Source organism: Mandrillus leucophaeus, unplaced genomic scaffold, assembly GCF_000951045.1.
Source record: "Mandrillus leucophaeus isolate KB7577 unplaced genomic scaffold, Mleu.le_1.0 Scaffold1164, whole genome shotgun sequence".
Classification (NCBI taxonomy): domain Eukaryota; kingdom Metazoa; phylum Chordata; class Mammalia; order Primates; family Cercopithecidae; genus Mandrillus; species Mandrillus leucophaeus.
This window is the reverse complement of record NW_012099921.1, coordinates 382,198-401,459: the sequence shown is the minus strand read 5'-3', so window position 1 is coordinate 401,459 and position 19,262 is coordinate 382,198. Positions and strand designations below refer to the sequence as shown.

The following is a 19,262-nucleotide window of genomic DNA, read 5'->3' as shown; positions in this document are numbered from 1 at the left end:
AGATAATCACTTAGAAATCAAACTTTAGGTTAATATGAGATAGAAAATGAATGAAGGCCGGGCACAGTGGCTCAAACCTGTAATCTCAGCACTTTGGAAGGCCAAGGCAGGCAGATCACCTGAGGTCAGGAGTTTGAGACCACCCTGGCTAACATAGTAAAACCCCGTTTCTACTAAAAATACAAAAAATTAGCCAGGCATGGTGGCACGCACCTGTAATCCCAGCTACTCTGAGGCTGAGGCAGGAGAATCGCTTGAACCCAGGAAGCAGAGGTTACAGTGAGCCAAGATTGCACCATTGCACTCCAGCTTGGGCAACAAGAGTGAAACTCTGGCCCATAAAAAAGAAGATGAATGAAGAAAATGCAGAGAAAAAGTGAAAACACTGTATTTTCCTCATAAAAAATTAGTAGAAAGTGAGTGAACAGATGAAATAATTAATGGTATTATATAAAACTGAAATTATAACATAAAAATATTTTTAAATATCAGAACCACACACAAAATCAAAGCAATCAGATCACAAAATGAAAGACTTTTAAATATATATAATTAAAAGGTATGTAAATTAAGTGTAGAATTTAAAGTTACTTTATTAAATTAGGAATTTTCTGTTTTTTAAATTTTTAATTTTTAAATTTATTTTATATTTTAAAATTAGAGATGGGGTCTTGCCATGTTGGCCAGGGTAGTTTCAAACTTCTGGCCTCAAGCAACGTTCCCACCTCAGCCTCTTAAAGTGCTAGGATTATAGGTGTGAGCTACTGCACCCAGCCTAAATTCAGAATTTTGAATGAATGGTATGGATGTGGGAAAAATTGGTTTGGCAAATATCAGGAATAAGTCTGACTGAAGGATTTTTTTTTTCTGAGACAGGTTCTTGCCACCTTGCCCAGACTGGCATGCAGTGGCTATTCACAGGCAGGATTATAGCCTCAACCTATTGGGCTCAAGTTATCCTCCCACCTCAGCCTCCCAACTAGCTGGGACTACAGGCTGACTGAAGAATCTTTTTTTTTTTTTTTCTTTTGAGATGGAGTCTTGCTCTGTCATCCAGGCTGGAGTGCACTGGCATGATCTTGGCTGACTGGAATCTTTACCTCTTGGGTTCAAGCGATTCTCCTGCCTTAGCCTCGTGAATAGCTGGGATTACAGGTGTGTGCCACCACACCCAGCTAATTTTTGTATTTTTTGTAGAGATGGGGTTTCGCTATGTTGGCCAGGCTGGTCTTGAACTCCTGGCCTCAAATGGTCCACCCGCCTCAGCCTCCAAAAGTGCTGGAATTATAGGCATGAGCCGCTGCGCCCGGCCTGACTGAAGAATCTCAATAAAGATGCTCTTCCAACTTCTCTGACAACCAGATATTAACAGACAAAACTGCCTTGGTGCCAACAAACAGTAGTTAGTAATATACTACAGCCTCTTTTTTATCTTTTGATATTCTAGGATTAGAAAATGTTTAAATAAAGACATAAGATCTATAAATCTACAAAGAAGGTGCAGACTGTGCATACAAGCCTGTTGCTGTTCACAAGACTCATGGAAATAGAACTTCTTGATGAAAGCTACCCTCACTCCGAACACACTCTCAGCCAGATCAATCCCTCAGTTCTATTGAACCTACTTCTTTATCTCAATATCCATTTCCTTCATCTCCACTGCAAACTGTCTAATCGGAGCTTCCAACAATTCTGTCTTGCCTGGACTACTGTAAAGCCTTCTAATTGATATCCATGACTTTAGTCTTTGCCTCTGCAAAATTCTTTTCCTCACTGCAGCCCAAATGACCTTTCCAAAACACAAACCTGACTGTAACACTCCCCTCTTAAAAAACCTTTCAATGGCTTACCATTACTGACAGGATAAAGTCAAAAAATCCTAGCTTCAAAGAGCAAAAAGTTTAATAACACAGTAGCCCCTTCTTATTCATGGTTTTGCTTTCCATGGTTTCAGTTAACTGTGGCCAATCTTGGTCTGAAAATATTAAATGAAAAATTCCAGAAAGAAACAATTGATAAATTTTATAGGTCATTTCAAAGAGGCTGTGAAACCAAGAGCTCTTAATGCTGTGACCAAAGATGGAAGTTCTCTATAGGATGCCATGGCACTCGATGGTGGTATGTTTTCCTGTGGAGATTTAAGACTTAGGTGTTATATGACATAGTAATCCATGATTGTTGCCATGGGAGAGTTTTAAAGATTAACCAAAGTAAAAAGAAAAAACAAATTGTAAAATTTGCGCTGTTCTGAGCAGCATGATAAAATCTCATGCCATCCCACCTGGGATGTGAAACAACCCCTTGTCCAGTATAACCACAAGGTATACACTAGGCTGCCCGTTACCCATTAAGTAGCTGTCTCGTTACCAGATCAACCGTCCTGGTATCTCAGGGCTTGAGTGCAAGTAACCATTATTTTACTTAATAAATGGCCCCAAAGCACAAGAGTAGTGATACCAGCATATTACTATAGCTGTTCTATTTTATGATTATGGTTGTTAATCTCTTATGGTGCCTAATTTATAAATTAAACTTTATCACAGGTGTGTATGTATAGGAAAAAACATAATATATTTAGGGTTTGGTACTATCCACAGGGTCAGGCATCTGCTGGGGATCTGGGAAAGTATCTTTTGTGGATAAGGTAGACTGCTGTACTCTCTTGGCCAGGGTTACAGGCATTGCATAGCCTCTACAGATGGCAATTTGGCATTATCTATTAAAACTAAAAATACTTATACTCTTTAACCCAAAAATTCCATTCCTAGGAATTTATCATACAGGTATACCTTCATGTGCAGATGGACTTATATACAAGGATATTTACTGCAGCATTGTTTATGATAGCAGTAGACTAGAAATCACCTAAATTCCAACAATACAGGACTGATCCAATGAATTATGGTATATCTACATTCCAAATAAATAAAACAAATATCCAAATAAAAAAGCAAGGTAAAGGATAGAAAATATGATACGCAACCTTTGTGTGGAAAATACACAGACACACACACATATTTTCAAATATTAAAGAAAACAGCTCTGAAAGGATGCCCAAAGAACCTGCTTTGGCAACTGCCTTCAGGAAGAGGACCTGAGCAGTGGAGATAGCGAAGTGGGGAGACTTAATATTCTCTATATATCTTTTGTACTTTTTGAATTTTATACCTTGTGCATGTGACATATAGTTAACAAAAATACAATTAAAAATGAAAGTATATATGGAAATCGACACTTGTGTGATCAGTGAGGCCCGTCCCTCAGCAAGAGTCCCAGATCTGTCTCTCCAGGTTCATCTCTTGGGTCCCTCCGCCCAACACTAACTTAACTGTACTGACAAATGTGCTATTTTGTAACTCCTTTATGTATTTTTTTCTGTGCCAGACATTCTCACCTTTCTCCTTGCCCTGCTGAAGGACTCCTTCTCATCCTTGAAGACCTCATTCAAGTTTCTTTTCTTCTTTAAAGACTTCCTGAGTTCTCTCCTCTATCCCAAAAAACATTAGTGGCCCCCATAGCAAATTTACCTAATTCTATCATACACCCCCATTCTGTGTGGTAGTTATTTATTTCATGCATATGTCACCTGCTAATCTGTGAACTCTTCCCCTCTGAAGAGGGCCCAGTACAGGCCTAGGAGTTGGAAATCAATAAATACATGGTGGATGACTGAATATTTTCTGTACAATTCTACAAGGGCTGACCCCTCTTACTAAACATTATGATGGAGGGTGTGTGTGTGTGTGTGTGTGTGTGTGTGTACATCTATATCTGGAACTGTGTAAAGATATGAGAAGGAATGTCATCTATTTCTTAAAAATAAAAATGGTGTGAGCAGAATGAACCTAGTTGGCTCTATGTAAGCTTTTTTACTACAAGTGATATTAGTAGGTTTAATTTGCCATCCTGTCTTCTTCCCTCTTCCCTCATAAATTCTCAGATATTAAGGACTCAGTCTATGGCCAGGTATGGATGCTCATGTCTAGAATCCCAGTGCTTTGGGAGGCCACTGTAGGAAAATTGCTTGAGGCCCAAAGTTCAAAACCAGCCTGGCAACACAGCAAGACCCTGTCTCTACAAAAACACAAAATACTTAGCCAGGTGTGATGGCATATGCCTGTAGTTCTAGCTACTCTGGAGGCTGAGGTGGGAGAATTGCTTGAGTCCAGGAGTTGGAGGCTGTAGTAAGCTATGATCACACCACTGCATTCCCGCCTAGGCAATAGAGTGAGACCCTGTCTCTTCAAATAAAAACATAAAAATAAAAAATAAAAAGTTTTTTTCACCTTTGCATCCTTCACAGTGCCAAACACAATAAGGGAAAGAACAGGAAAGAACAACCGAATGAAAAGTAGTATGGTTTATAACCCTCTAAGGGGTCATGGCCCTGGAACGCTGGTTTGGGAGAGCAAGGGACAAAACCAGGACCTTAACAGGGATGGGGCAGGGTAGTCACTTTTGCATAAATTTGGTAGTTTGTAATTTTTAAATAATTGCTCTATTCCATATTAGTTGTTAAACTTATGTGCAGTTTTTCATAGTAGTCTTTTTTTTTTTACCCTGTCAATCCTTACAGGGGCTGTAGTGATAGCCCCTCTTTCATTCTTAATACTTGTATTTTGTGTCTTTTTTTTTTTTCTATGTAAGTCTTGCCAGAGGTTTATTGATATTATTTATCTTTTCAAATAATTAGCTTTGGGTTTATTTTCTCCACAGTTTCCCCGGTTTTAGTTTCATTATTTTCTGTTCTTTTCTATCTATTTGCTTTGGGTTTATTTTTTTCTCTTCTTTTTCTAGTTTTCTAAGGTAGCAACTCAAGTTATTGATATTTCAGATCTTTTTTCTTTTCTAATATAAACATTTTAATGCTATACATTTTCCTCAAGACACTGATTTAGCAGCAGCCAACATTTTGGTATGTTGTATTTTCACTTTCATTCAATTTAAAATGTTTTCTAATTGGCCTTAGGACTTCTTTCTTGGCCCATAAAAGTATGTTCTTTAATTAAAAAGTGTTTAGAAATTTTTCTATTATCTTTCTGTCATTGATTTCTAGTTTAATTTCATTTTGATCAGAGTGCATACTTTGTATTATTTCAATTACTTCACATTTGTTAAGATTTATATTATGACCCAGGATATGATCTATTTTGGTGAATATTTTATACACACTTGAAAAGAATGAGTATTCTGTTGTTACACAGAGTATTCTATATATGTCTATTAGACAGTTGGTTGATAGTGCCATTCAGTTCTTTTATAGCCTTACTGATTTTCTATCTACTAGTTCTATTGATTACTGAGAGAGGAGTGTTAAAGTCTCCAACTATAATTATTGTTTTCTCTATTTCTCTTTTCAGTTCTGTCAAGTTTTGCTTCGTGTATTTTGAAGGTATGTTGTTAGGTGCATACATATTTTTTATTGTTATGTCTTCTTGAATTGACCCTTTTATCATTAGATAGTTCACTATTTTTCCCTTAGTAATTTTTTTTTTTTTTTGAGACAGAGTTTTGCTCTTGTTGCCCAGGCTGGAGTGCAATGGCATGATCTCGACTCAATGCAATCTCCGCCTCCTGGGTTCAAGTGATTCTCCTGCCTCAGCCTCCCAAGTAGCTGGGATTACAGGCATGCGCCACCACACCTGGCTAATTTTTGTATTTTTAGTAGAGATGGGTTTCCTCCATGTTGGTCAGGCTGGTCTCAAACTCCCGACCTCAGGTGATCTGCCCGCCTTGGCCTCCCCAAGTGCTGGGATTGCAGGTGTGAGCCACTGTACCCAGCCAGTAATTTTCTTTCCTCAGAAGTCTACTCTGTCTGATATTAATATTGCCATTCCAGCTTTCATCTGATTAGTGTTTGCATGGTATATATTTTTCTATTATTTTACTTGTAACTGATCTATATCATTATATTTGAAGTGGATTTCTTATCAACAGCATCAAGTTGGGAAAGTTTTTCTGGTCCTGTCTCACAATCTGTCATTTAATTGATATGTTTAGACCATTTATATTTAATATGATTATTTATAGGTTTAGATTTTGCTCAATAATTTTATTATTTGTTTTCTATTTGTTTCCTCTGTTTTTCCTTCCTGTGTTTCCCTATTCTTGCCTCCTTTTAGATTAGAACATCTTTTAGTACTCCACTTTAACTTATATAGTGTGATTTTTACTATATCTCTTTGTATACTATTTTTGTTGTTGCTCTAGGGCTTATAATATACATACTTAACTTTCCACAGTCTACTTAGAGTCAATATTTTACCACTTCAAGTGCCATACAGTAATCTCACCACCATATAGGTTTCTTTACCCTATACCCCTTTATGTTATATTTGTCTTATATATTACATTTGCATGCATTAAAAAACCTCCAGCAGATAATGTATTTTTTTTAACTTTTTACCTTCAAACATATTTTAAAGAAATCAAGATGAAATGATCTATTATATTTATCAGGATATTTACCATTTCCATTGCCCTTCCTTCATTCTTGATGTTTCAGGTTTCCTTCTGGTATTATTTCTTTTCTGTATGAAAAATTTACTTTAGCAAACCTTTTTTTTTTTTTTTTTTTTTTTGAGACCAAGTCTGGCTCTATCACCCAGGCTGGAATGCAGTGGTACAATCTCAGTCCACTGCAACCTCAGCCTCCTGGGTTCAAGTGATTCTCTTGCCTGAGCCTCCTAAGTAGCTGGGATTATAGGTGCTCCCCACCACACCTGGCAAATTTTTTTTGTATTTTTAGTAGAGAAGAGGTTTCACCATGTTGGCCAGGCTGATCTCGAACTCATGACCTCAGGTGAGTCTGTCTCAGGCTCCCAAAATGCTGGGATTACAGGCATGAGCCACAGCTCCCAGACTAGCAATTCTTCTAGAACAGGTCTGCTGACAATGTAGTCTCTTGTTTTTTCCATTATCTGAGAATGTCTTTATTTCACTTTCAATACTTCAAGATATTTTTGCTAAATGTAGAATTATAGGTTGAAAGTTCTTTTTTTTTCAGCATTAAAAAAAATATGTTGTTCCACTTCCTTTTGACCTCCATTGTTTCTGATGAGAAATCTGCAGTCATTCAAATCATTGCTCCCCTATAAATAATGTATTACGTTTCTCTGGCTACTTCCAAGAATTTTTCATTGTCTTTACTTTCCAACAGTTTGGCTATGAGATTTCTGGATGTGGAATTCTATGGGCTTTTCCTGTTTAGGATTTGCTGAACTTCTTGATCTATAGGTTTGTGACTTTTGCCAAATTTTGAAAGTTTTCAGCCATTATTTCTTTACGTATTTTTTTTTTCCACACCACTGTTCTCTTTCTGATTATCCAGTGACACAAGTGTTAGACTTTTTGATACTGCACCACAAGTCTCTGAGGCTCTGTTCATTGATTTTTCTGATTCTCTCTCTCTCTCTCTCTCCCCCTCTCTCTCCCTCCCTTCCTCTCTCTCTCTCTCTGTGTGGGCTTATGTGTTCAGATTGAATAATTTCTATTGCTTTAACTTCAAGTTCACTGACTTTTCCCTATCATCTATCATTCTGTTGTTGTGCTCAACCAGTGAGTCTTTTTATTCAGTTATTGTAATTTTCAGTTCTAAAATTCATATTTGGGGCTGAGGTGGGTGGATCACCTGAGGTCAGGAGTTCAAGACCAGCCTGGCCAACACAGTGAAACCCCATCTGTACTAAAAATACAAAATTAGCCAAGTGTAGTGGCACACATCTGTAATCCCAACTACTCCCTCAGGAGGCTGAGGCAGGAGAATCTCTTGAACCCAGGAGGTGGAGGTTGCAGTGAACTGAGATCATGCCACTGCAGTGTGCCAGGCACTCCAGCCTGGGCAACAAGAGCAAAACTCTGTCTCAAAAAAATAAAAAATAAAAATAAAATAAAATTGATATTTGGTTCTTCATATCTTTTACCTCTTCTTCCTTTTTTTTTTTTTTCTTTTGAGACAGGGTCTCACTTTGTCCAGGCTGGAGTGCAGTGGTGTGATCTTGGCTCACTGCACCCTCAACATTCTAGGCTCAAGTGATCCTCCCACCTCAGCCCTGCAAATAGTTCAGCCTACATGCACATGCCACCACACCCAGCTAATTTTTTTTGTATTTTTTGTAAAGACAGGGTTTTGCCATGTTCCCCAGGCTAGTCTTTTACCTCTTTGCTGAGACTTTCTATCTTTCCATTTGTTTCCAGAGTATTTACCCTTACTTGCCACATTTTTATAGTAAAGTCAGATGATTTTAAAGTCAGATGATTCTAACATCTATGTCACTGTGGCATTGGTACTCTTTGATTGTCTTTCCATGCAAGTGGAGATTTTCATGATTTTTCATATGCCATATAACTTTTATTGTATTTGGATATTTTAAATATTACAAGACTCTGATTCTTGTTTAAATCTTATGGAGAGTATTAACATCTTTGTCTTGGAAGGCAATCTACCTAGTTGTGTTCAGGCTACAAATTTCATTCAGGCCTCTGAGGTTATAGCTTCAATCTCAGTTATATTTTCCAAGCCTTTCCAGTGCTATTTGGGGTTTTCTTATTGTTGTTGTCTTGTTTTTGAGATGTAGCTTTACTCTGTCACCCAGGCTGGAGTGTAATGGCACAATCTCAGCTCACTGCAACCTCTGTCTCCCAGGTTCCTGGGTTCAAGCAATTCTCCCATCTCAGCCTCCCAAGTAGGTAGGACTACAGGCATGTGCCACCATGCCTGGCTAATTTTTTGTATTTTTAGTAAAGAAAGTGTTTCACTATGTTAGCCACGCTGGTCTCGAACTCCTGACCTCAAGTGATCTGCCTGCCTCGGCTTCCCAAAGTGCTGGGATTACAGGCATGAGCCACCACACCCGGCCTGCAGGGCTATTTGGATCCGCCATGTGTGTGTGCCACCCAGTGGCCAGTGTGGGACTTGAATGATGGTTCATTAGTGTTTTTATTTTCAAAGTTTTTTATTCTCCAAGTATTTCATTCTCAAAGTTTTTCATATGCTCTTCAGAATCAGATCCATGCAGGAACAGCTTGGGAATGAGCCCAGAAATGTAAAAAGAGTTTATAAACCCAGAGGTCATTAATGATTCTCAGAGGTAATTTTCCCAAGCTTTTCCCTCTCCATAGTTTCCCCCATAGGGCCCCTTTTTTCAGTCCTCTGGCCAAATAGCTGGAGCTTCTTTTACCCCTCTCTGCCACATACTTTCACACATGAGTGTGTGATCTGCACCAAGGAAGAGAGCCAGGAGAAAAAAAAAAGGAACAGGGGCTTGTCCCACTCTTAGGATCACAGCTCCTCTGAATGGAGAGGGAAGATTCTCTTCTCTCAAAGTTTTAGGCGCCTGTGGCCTCTACTGCTACCACTGTCACTGCCAAGAAATCTCTTTTCCATTCCTGAAGCCTGATCTAGAGAGCTTCTGGAGCTCTCTCTGCCCATGTTAATGTTTACATCTGGGTTTCAGACAGCATTAAGACTAGGCCAGGAAATGCCAGAAGGGGGAGAAAAAAAAAAGTAAACACTGTAGGTTCAGTGGTACTTTGAGTTCTGGTCTTCATCCCCAATCTGTCCGTGACTATTTGCTTTTCAAAGTTGTCAAGTGGGTGTATCATACATTTTGCCTAAATTTTTGGCTGCATTCAGTGGGGGATACAGAATGGAGTGTATTTACTCCATCTTATCCAGAAATGAAACTGCCATAACTATAATAAATAATATTAGTTATTGTATTTTTCAATTCCAGAATTCTAATGATTCTTTTTTTTTTTTTTTTTTTTTGAGACGAGTCTCACTCTGTTGCCTAGGCTGAAGTGCAGTGGCGTGATCCCAGCTCACTGCAACCTCTGCCTCCTGGGTTCGAGCGATTCTCCTGCCTCAGCCTCCTGAGTAGCTGGGATTACAGACATGCATCACCACACCCAGCTAAGTTTTGTATTTTTAGCAGAGACAGGTTTCGCCATGTTGGCCAGGCTAGTCTCGAACTCCCGACCTCAGGTGATCCACCTGCCTCAGTCTCCCAAAGTGCTGGGATTACAGGTGTGAGTCACTGTGCTTGGCCTTTTCCACTTTTTATAGTTTCTAGGTATTTGGTGAAATTTGCAATCTTATCTTTTATCTCCTTCAATATATGAAGGAGGTAAACTAATTTTAATTTTACAATTCACATCTAATAATTCCAAAAGTTGGAAACCTGTGGGGCAATTTCTTTCTTTTCTTTTCTTTTGTTTTTTGAGACGGAATCTCACTGTCACCGAGGCTGGAGTGCAGTAGCACAATCTCAGTTCACTGCAACCTCTGCTTCCCAGGTTTAAGTGATTTTCGTGCCTCAGCCTCCCAAGTAGTTGAGATTACAGGCATGTGCCACCATACCTGGCTAATTTTTGTTTTTTGTTTTTTGGGTTTTTTTGAGATGGAGCCTCACTCTGTCACCCAGGCTGGAGTGCAGTGGCGCAATCTCAGCTCACTGCAACCTCCGTCTCCCAGGTTCAAGCAATTCTCTGCCTCAGCCTTCCAAGTAGCTGGAATTACAGGCATCCGCCACCACGCCCAGCTAATTTTTGTATTTTTAGTAGAGACAGGGTTTCACCATCTTGGCCACACTGGTCTTGAACTCCTGACCTTGTTATCCACCCACCCCAGCCTCCCAAAGTGTTGGGATTACGGGCGTCAGCCACCATGCCTGGCCTAATTCTTGTATTTTTAGTAGAGATAGGGTTTCACCACATTGGCCAGGCTGGTCTCGAACTCCTGGCTTCAAGTGATCCGCCCATCTCAGCCTCCTAAAGTACTGAGATTACAAGCATGAGCCAGTGTGCCCAGCAACCTGTGGGCCAATTTCTATCTTCTGTGGACTTATCTTCATTTCATGCTGAATATTACATTTGAAATACTTTTTTAAAATAATTTGAGGCTTAAGATGATGCTGTCATCCCCAGATATGATTTTTGTTTGCTTCTGCCAGGTGCCTGAGGGCACTAAGTATCTTGAACCACCTAATTCTAATTTCAGGGATTGAAATATTTCTTACCACATGACTTGGAGCTCATCAATACCTCAATACTGTGAGAGTAATTTACTTGATTCCCCTTTCTCCTAGGGTACAAACCTTCAGGGTCCCAACCCAAAACCCAGGGGGCTTACAAGGACTCCCACTCTTGAGACCATGGGCTCTAATTTTTGTCTCCTTAGTCTCATGAGACTATCTAAACTATTGCTCAGTCTCTCATTCTCCTCTTCTGGCATAAGAAATACCTCCCAGGACAAAAGCTGAGCTGTGTCAAATGCTGGGACTACCATTCTAGATTTCTATCTCCTCCCAGATCCTGGCCCAGTAATTCTTCACTTTGTCAGCTCTCCAGTGCCTTCAAGCAGGTATTTTTATATTTTGCCTAGCTTTTCTAGTTGTCCTCAGTAGTTGAATTATCTAACCCAGCACTACCAGAAGCTGATATTGAATAACTGTTAGTTCTCTTCCTTTTCTGTGTCACTCCTGGCCTTAGATAATGTTACAATTGGTGCTAAACAAACCAAAGCAGTACACAAGACATAGCAAGGAAGAAAAAATGTTGAGAAGCTTTCAATGCATTTAGGCATCAAAATTAGGATAGGATGGTTTTACATTCCCTCTCTAGCCCACAATCTCACCTTTGTTTCATGCTATTCATCCTTGCCAGAATGTCTTCCTTTTTCTCTTTCAGCTAATTCCTTTCCACCTGAGAATATTATCTTTTATATTTTAAAATTATATTAATTTTTTTAATATGGCATTTCCCATAATAAATCTATACATGATGCCAACCAGTCTGGCCTCTTTCTAGATGCCTTCACTGGTGACTCCAGACCACACCGTTCTCCCTCTCTGAAAGTCCTCTGTTGTCATCATTCACCACATCCTCTTTGCACTTCTTTCTAGTGAGTCCAGTTCCCTCAATTCAGTAGATAATTCTTCAAGGCAAGGATCATGTCTCTCCTCAATCTCCCTCGATTCAACAGCTCTCAAAAGATATTTATATCCATGTCCTCCCTGAAAACTAAAGAGCCCTGATTGTGAGAGGAGAGTTCCCATGCCTTTGGAAGATCATCCTCAGGACCTTCAAGGCTTCTCAAAAAGAGACACTTAAGTCTCAAAGCATTCAGCAGGGCTCTCCCACACCTACATGGTCCTCTCCAAGGATTTTGGCAGATGGTGCATTCTACCATGTTCCCCTATGTACCTCAGCTCCAGAGATCTGAGGCAGTCCCAGAAAAAAAAAATCTCATAAAAAGCAGACTTTGAGGGCACTGAAGGCTAGTTTCCATTCATCAGCTACCTCCTGCCCAGAGAGAGAGCTGTGTGAACAGCATGCCTGGGCTGGAGGAGAAGCAGACATTCTTAACAACTCAAGATGCCCCAGCTCTACCATCTGTTCCTCACCCATACCCATGAGAGACGCCTAACTCGAGCTTCCAGAGGTACCCCTATTCCCAGGAAAGAAAATCAAGACAGAGTAAGAGGGCACTGGCATAATATCCCAGAAACAGGGACCCTGAAAGTAACAAACCCTAACAAGAGACACGCTGGGCTCAAATGAATTAAAAAACAAACAGAACTTAAAAAGAGAGATGAGAAAGAAGATTTGGATCATGGAAATAGAGACTGTGGTCCCAAATGAGAAGGCTAAATACTAAGGTATTGGTTCTTCCAAAGTTTTACTAAAAGCCCATTCAAAATACAAATATGCCTTTAGTTATCCACAAAAGGATTTAACAGGCTTTATAATCTTGTTAAACGTAATTCATGACTATTTAAAAAATGGTGAACAAAAAATTATAAAGTAAAAAACAATGGTATCTAGGAGTTTGGAGAATTTCAAACAATGATTCTATAGTTTTCCTAGAGGAATAAACAAGAGATAATAGTTAAGAAAAAATTTTAAAGGAGTGTAAGAGAAGAACTTGCCCTGCCAGAAAGCAAACCTGTAAAAATTCAAACAAGATTGTCTTATAAAAAATCAACACACAGATGAATGCATTATGACAGATGTATATGTAGGAATTAAAATTGGCTCTAGTATGTATAAGAATTAGTGTATCAGGAAAGAAAAACTAAATAATAGATATGGTTTGAATATTCCACAAATAATGTTGAGGAAAATTACCTATTAGTCAAAAATCAAGCCAGAGACTGATGCTATATTATACACCCAAATACATTTCAGATTAACTTAAAAATCAAATGAAAGAATTCAAACAACAAAAATTAGCAAAAATACAGATTACTACTTAATCTAAGACCAGGGAAGGAAAGCATAAAAACTATGAAAAAAAGGTTAAAATATTTGTACTATACCATCTTATATAGTCATTAAAAATAAAGTTCTTTTGAAGATTTTTTAGAAATCATGGCAAATGCTCATGAAATGATGAGAAGAAAGCAGGATACTCATGCCTTTAATCCTAGCACTTTGGGAGGCTAAGGCAGATCATGAGGTCAGGCGTTCAAGACCAGCCTGGCCAAAAAGGGTGAAATCCCGTCTCTACTAAAAATACAAAAATTAGCCAGGCATGGTGGTATGTGCCTATAATCCCAGCTACTAAGGGGCTGAGGTGGGAGAATCGCTTGAACCCAGGAGGTTGAGGTTGCAGTGAGCTGAGATCATGCCACTGTACTCCAGCCTGGGCTACAGAGCAAGACTCCATCTAAAAAAAAACAAAAAAAGAAGAAGAAAGAAAGAAAGCAGGATATAAAACTGGATCAGAATAAAATGCATATTAAATGGTTAAAAAGGCCAGCGCACTGGCTCTCACCTGTAATTCCAGCACTTTGGGAAGCTGAGGCAGGCAGATCACCTGAGGTCAGGAGTTTGAGACCAGCGTGGCCAACATGGTGAAACGCCGTCTTTACTAAAAATGCAAAAAATTACTCAAGCGTGGTGGCAGGCGCCTCTAATCCCAGCTACTCTGGAGGCTGAGGCAGGAGAATCGCTTGAACCCGGGAAGCGGAGGTTGCAGTGAGCCGAGACCATGCAGACTCCAGAGACAGGGCGAGACTCTGTCTCAAAAAAAAACAAAAACAAAAACAAAAGTGTAAAAACCTACATAAACTACATATACACATAAAAAGATTGGTAGATACACCAAGATGTCCCTTCATCTCTTGGGTGATAATCATCTCTGGATGGTAGATAATAGGTGAATTTTTACTTTCTTTTTTCTTTCTTTATTTCTTCTTTTTTGAGATGGAGTTTTGCTCTTGTTGCCCAGGCTGGAGTGCAATGGTGCAATCTCAGCAACCTCTGCCTCCTGGGTTCAAGTGATTCTCCTGCCTCAGCCTCCTGAGTAGCTGGGATTACAGGCACCCACCACCACCCCCAACTAAATTTTGTTTGTATTTTTTTTAGTAGAGATGGGGTTTCACCATGTTGGCCAAGCTGGTCTTGAACTCCTGACCTAGGTGATCTACCCGCCTTGGCTTCCCAAAGTGCTGGGATGACAGGCATCATTGTGCCTGGCCTTTACTTCCTACTTCAAGTTTTCAGAGTTTCCTCCATATTTTCTACTATGACCATTTTTTTAATAATAAAAATATAACTTTTTTTTCAAAAAAATTTGGCAGGATGAGAGTATGAAAAAACAGACCAGGCTGTTTTATCACACTTGTAATAGCAGCACTTTGGGAGGCCAAGGTGAGAGGATCACTGGAGCCCAGGAGTTCGAGACCAGCTTGGGCAACATGACAACACCCTGTCTCTACACAAAATTTTTTTAAAAAGAAAAAAATAGCCAGGCATGGCAGCACATGCCTGTAGTCTCAGGCACGGAACCTGGGAGGCTAAGGCAGGAGAATCGCTTGAGCCCAGGAGGTTGAGACTGCAGTGAGCCATGATCGCACCACGGCACTCCAGCCTGGGTGACAAACAAAGCAAGTTCCTGTCCCAAATAAAAAAAAAAAAAATCAAATTCATCCACTAAAAAGCAACAGCTTAAAAGTATACATACATAGATGTTAAACATGTTTCACATGTATGACCTATTTAACAATTTTTTTAAGTTAAAAAAAAAAAGGTTTTTGGCTTTGTTCTGTGTCTGTGGGTGGGTTTTTTTTTTTGGTTTGGTTTTTTTGTTTTTTTTTTTTTTTAAAGACAGAGTCTCTGTAGCCCAGGCTGGAGTGCAGTGGCACAGTCTCGGTTTACTGCAACCTCCGCCTCCCAGGTTCTAGCAATTCTCCTGACTCAGCCACCCAAGTGGCCAGAATTACAGGCACATGCCACCACACCCGGCTAATTTTTTGTATTTTTAGTAAAAATGGGGTTTCACCATGTTGGCCAAGCTGGTTGCAAACTCCTAACCCCAAGTGATGAACCTGCTTCGGCCTTCCAAAGTGCTGGGATTACAGGCGTGAGCCACCACGCCCGGCCTAACCATGAGGTTTTTGTAGGAGCAGTGGAACCAATACAGACAACCTCTCAGGTACCACACTGCCTGAGCCCCTCCTCCTACCTTTGAGAGGCAAGGAAGAGGGGGCTGGTACTTCCTCCTCTGGCCCTACCAGGAGGATGCCACCATCTGGTATGGGGTTCCTCACCCTTTAGGCAGAGAAGCTAGATTTGCACACTAACTTGGCCAACAGCCTGGTCCCTTCCTAAATGAGCTATGAGGGCCTATGAGAGCCATCTCTTCCAAAAGGCCCTGCTGTCCAGCCTGTGGGCTGTCAGGCATGTGCAGCAGCCCTACAAAGCCTTCCCTGGGCCACTGTGAACTTACCACTCCATTGGCCAAAACTACATGAGACCAGGCATGAGGGGGGCAAGAGTTAGGAACAGGTTCCAGAAAGTCTAGTTTGAAGTCCCTGAGGTTTGTTCCACTCCAAAGCCCTCTGAACGACTGTTCCTACAGTCTGACCTTAGCACCCATGAAATAAAACCATTTCCCATGGTCACCCTTGAAACTAGTCTTTCTCTCCTTCCCGCCATGAAAGTTCTCTCCGTGGGAAAGCCCCTCCTGTTCTCCACAAAGCATCCTTTCCCCTTTGCTCTCTGCGAGGTGCTGTATCAGCTTGTCCCTCATGTGCTTCCCTTCACTGCTCCGAGAAACCACCTGTCCTCTGTCCCTATCCCTGGGAAACACTGCTTTCCTCCTGTTCCCCCATGAAGCCATTCCCGGATCCATAACTCCTGCTTCCTCTACCCCAAGAAATAGTCTCATCTTAGTTCTCACCAAAACCAGAGGCTGTCTTCACTTAAGGTTATCAGATTTAGCAAAAAGAAATACTGCGCTGGGCATGGTGGCTCATGCCTGTAATCCCAACATTTTGGGAGGCTGAGGTGGGCAGATCACTTGAGATCAGGGGTTCGAGATCAGCCTGGCCAACATGGCAAAACCCTATCTCTACTAAAAATACAAAAATTAGCCAGGCATGGTGCCTCATACCTTTAATTCCAACTACTTGGAAGGCTGAGACACAAGAATCGCTTGAACCCGGGAGTTGGAGGCCGCAGTGAGCTGAGATCGCACCACTGTACTGCATTCCAGCCTGGGCAACTCCATCTCAAAAAACAAACAAACAAAAAACAAACAAAAAAACCAAAGAAAGAAATACTAGACACCCAGTTAAATTGGGATTTCAAATAAATAACCAGTATTTCTCAGTGTAAATATGTTCCATCTATTTTATCCACCCCAGCCAGTTCCACTCTTGAAATATTTCTCCTTCTGTCACTCATAAGAAACACTGTCTTCTTTCTGTTCCACTATAAAACACTCTGTCTCCCAAAACCTCTGTGAAATAATGCCCTCTAAGCCCCTGAAATATGAAGCAATAACCAAAAGGGACAAATTGTTTCTTTCCTGCCCTCTCAATCCCGCCCCTCAAGCTCCTTAATGCTGCCACCCATTGCCTCTTTGGGGAGTGGACACTCCACTACCCCTGTCTCCACACAAAACATCATCTTTTCTCTGTGGGCTACCTGTTCCCTAGAAAGTGATGGCACTCCTGTTATCAAGTAAAACACTTTTCTTCTGTTTCCCACCATAGTCGTATCTGATCCCAACTGCCACTTACTTAGTTCTTAGTGGGCACCAGATTCTTACAGCAGCCCTATGAAGTAGGTATTATTATTATTATTATTCCAGTTTTACAACTGGCTCTAGATCACACCATGTTAAGGCAGTCAGATTTGCTTATAGGTATGCCTGACTTCAGAACCTTAGATAAACCCAGATTTAGCCAGCATTTCCTGGACATTCAGCTTTGTTAAAAATCTCATGAGCAGCCAAGTTGCCACCTGCTGTACACTAGGGCACACACCTGCTCCTCCATCTCCCCCATGAAACACTGTTGCCTCAGCAAAGCCCACAGAAAGCTCTCCACTGACCCCCTTTCCCACCCCAGAGAATACTATCTTCTTCCATCTCCCTCCAGGGCACAGTCCCCTTGGCTGTGAACTCCTACACTCCCAGAAGAGGGTCACAGTCAGGCTGTGCTGCCCACATGCCTGGCATCAGGAAACGGGCTGGGGCGAAGGGCATGCCTGCGGTCCCTGTAGCTGGCACTCCAGTCCCTCCCCACCCCTTTCTATAAATAGCCCACCGCTCACTGGCTGCCGGAGCAGTTGCAGCAAGTTTCCATGAGGTCAGCTTCCCAGAGCAGCCTCCAAGCACCCAACACCCACACTTACCTCTCCTGGAGTCCTGTGGCCTGCTTGCCCCTGCAGTGGGCTGTCCCGGGTGCCATGTCTCCGCCGGGCAGGGGGTGTCGGCACCTGGACAGAGGCCTGAGGTGGGGCCTTCCCTAAGCTCTGGGCCCCACATTCTGGAGCTTGACTCAGAGAAGAAATGGGCTTACTGTCGGTGGTGGCCTCTCCTTTGGGCTTTGGAGGGGCGAATCTCTTTCTGTTGAAAGGCCTAGTGGGCTGGGGGGTGAAGGAGTGTGTGGGCTGGCCAGGAGCACCAGGCACCCCCTCATCTCTAGCCCCAATGGGTGCCTTCCCCTTGAGACTCTCTCCAGGCGCCTGGACACTCCGGGTCTGGGGGCTGTCTTCCCCCGGAAGTCTGACTGCCCGGGTGTTCTCCAGGTACATGTCCTTCAAGGAGAAATACACTTCCTGGCCTGGGCCCGAGCCCGGGCCAGGGGCCAGGGCCAGGGCAGGGGCCTTCTGGGCCTTGTCTGGAGTGCCCACAGCAGAGGTTGGCTTCCTGGTACTATCTGTGCCAGAGGACCCAGGCCCCCGTGCAGCCTTGCCTCTGGGCTGGGTCTGAACCTGCTCCACGCCCGCGGGCCCCTGAGTCCCGCAGGAGTCAGGCTCGTCTGAGTTGGGGATGCAGTTTTCTGAAGAAAGGCGCCTTCGGGCTGCCTTCTCTAACTCTGGCTTCCGCAGGCCTTGCTTGGATTCCTCATCTTTCTTTTTCTTCTTGGCCCCACTCTCCTCTTTGAGGACTCTCTGAGGCCCCAGCTCCATGGCGTCACAGATGTATGTCAGCAAGCCATGCTCTCCGTCCTCCCCATTCTCGGGGGCAGCCTCCCCGTTGGTGGTCACTTCTCCAGAAGCAAAACTGTTGATCAGGCCCAAACCTGAGTGCTGAGCAGCCTCAGTCTCTCCCTCCTGCCAAACCGCCAGGGTCCCACCCTCACGCTCCCTGGTAGGGACCGAGGGGTCCAGCGCTTCAGCCCCACTCAGTCGCCGCTTTCGCTGGAAGCGGTCGGGGCTGAGCTTGCGCAGCGTGTCGGCCTCCCCTGGCGCTGCCTTCTCGTGCTTCCAGCTCTGCTCGATCTCGCGCAGCTTTGCCGCAGCCTTGCGCTTCAACTTGGCGAACCAGCGCTGGTGGATCTTGTACTCGGTCATGGTGCCCACCTCCAGGACCCCTGAGCAGGACACAATGCCCTTGCTGTTCTGGGCAGAGGCCTGGTAGATGGCGGCATCTTCTTCTCGACACCTAGAGGTAGGAGCGTGAGGTGCCACCTCTCCCCTCCTGGGAGGTGAGAGCCCCCACACCCCCCAGCCAGAGCCGTTCAGAGTTGGGCATGCTTCCCCCTCCCCACTGCAAGCCCTGCTGTGTGCCACGCCCCATCTCACACGTCACAACATACAACACCCTCCATTACAGTTGAGGGAACTGAGGCTGGCAAAAGGGTGGCGGCTGACCAAGGCCATACTGTCCCAGGAGGGATTAGACTTGGGGCCCAGGAGAGCTCCGTTCAGAAGCATGTGACCAACACAGCCCCTTGTGAAGTCATGATGATACAGTTGCTTTTTTTGGCTGCTGACCTCATGGAAAATATTTCTGTAGGTCAGGA

The 19,262-nt window shown here is 42.5% G+C and overlaps 1 protein-coding gene across 1 annotated transcript in view; it reads right to left on the bottom strand.

Moving 5' to 3' along the window:
• Positions 1-19,262, bottom strand: part of ALPK3 (alpha-kinase 3) — a 70,282-nt gene that overhangs the window by 18,792 nt on the left and 32,228 nt on the right. Inside the window, 1 exon segment of the mRNA XM_011999376.1 lies at positions 17,647-18,901. Coding sequence (XP_011854766.1) covers positions 17,647-18,901 — 1,255 coding nt within the window.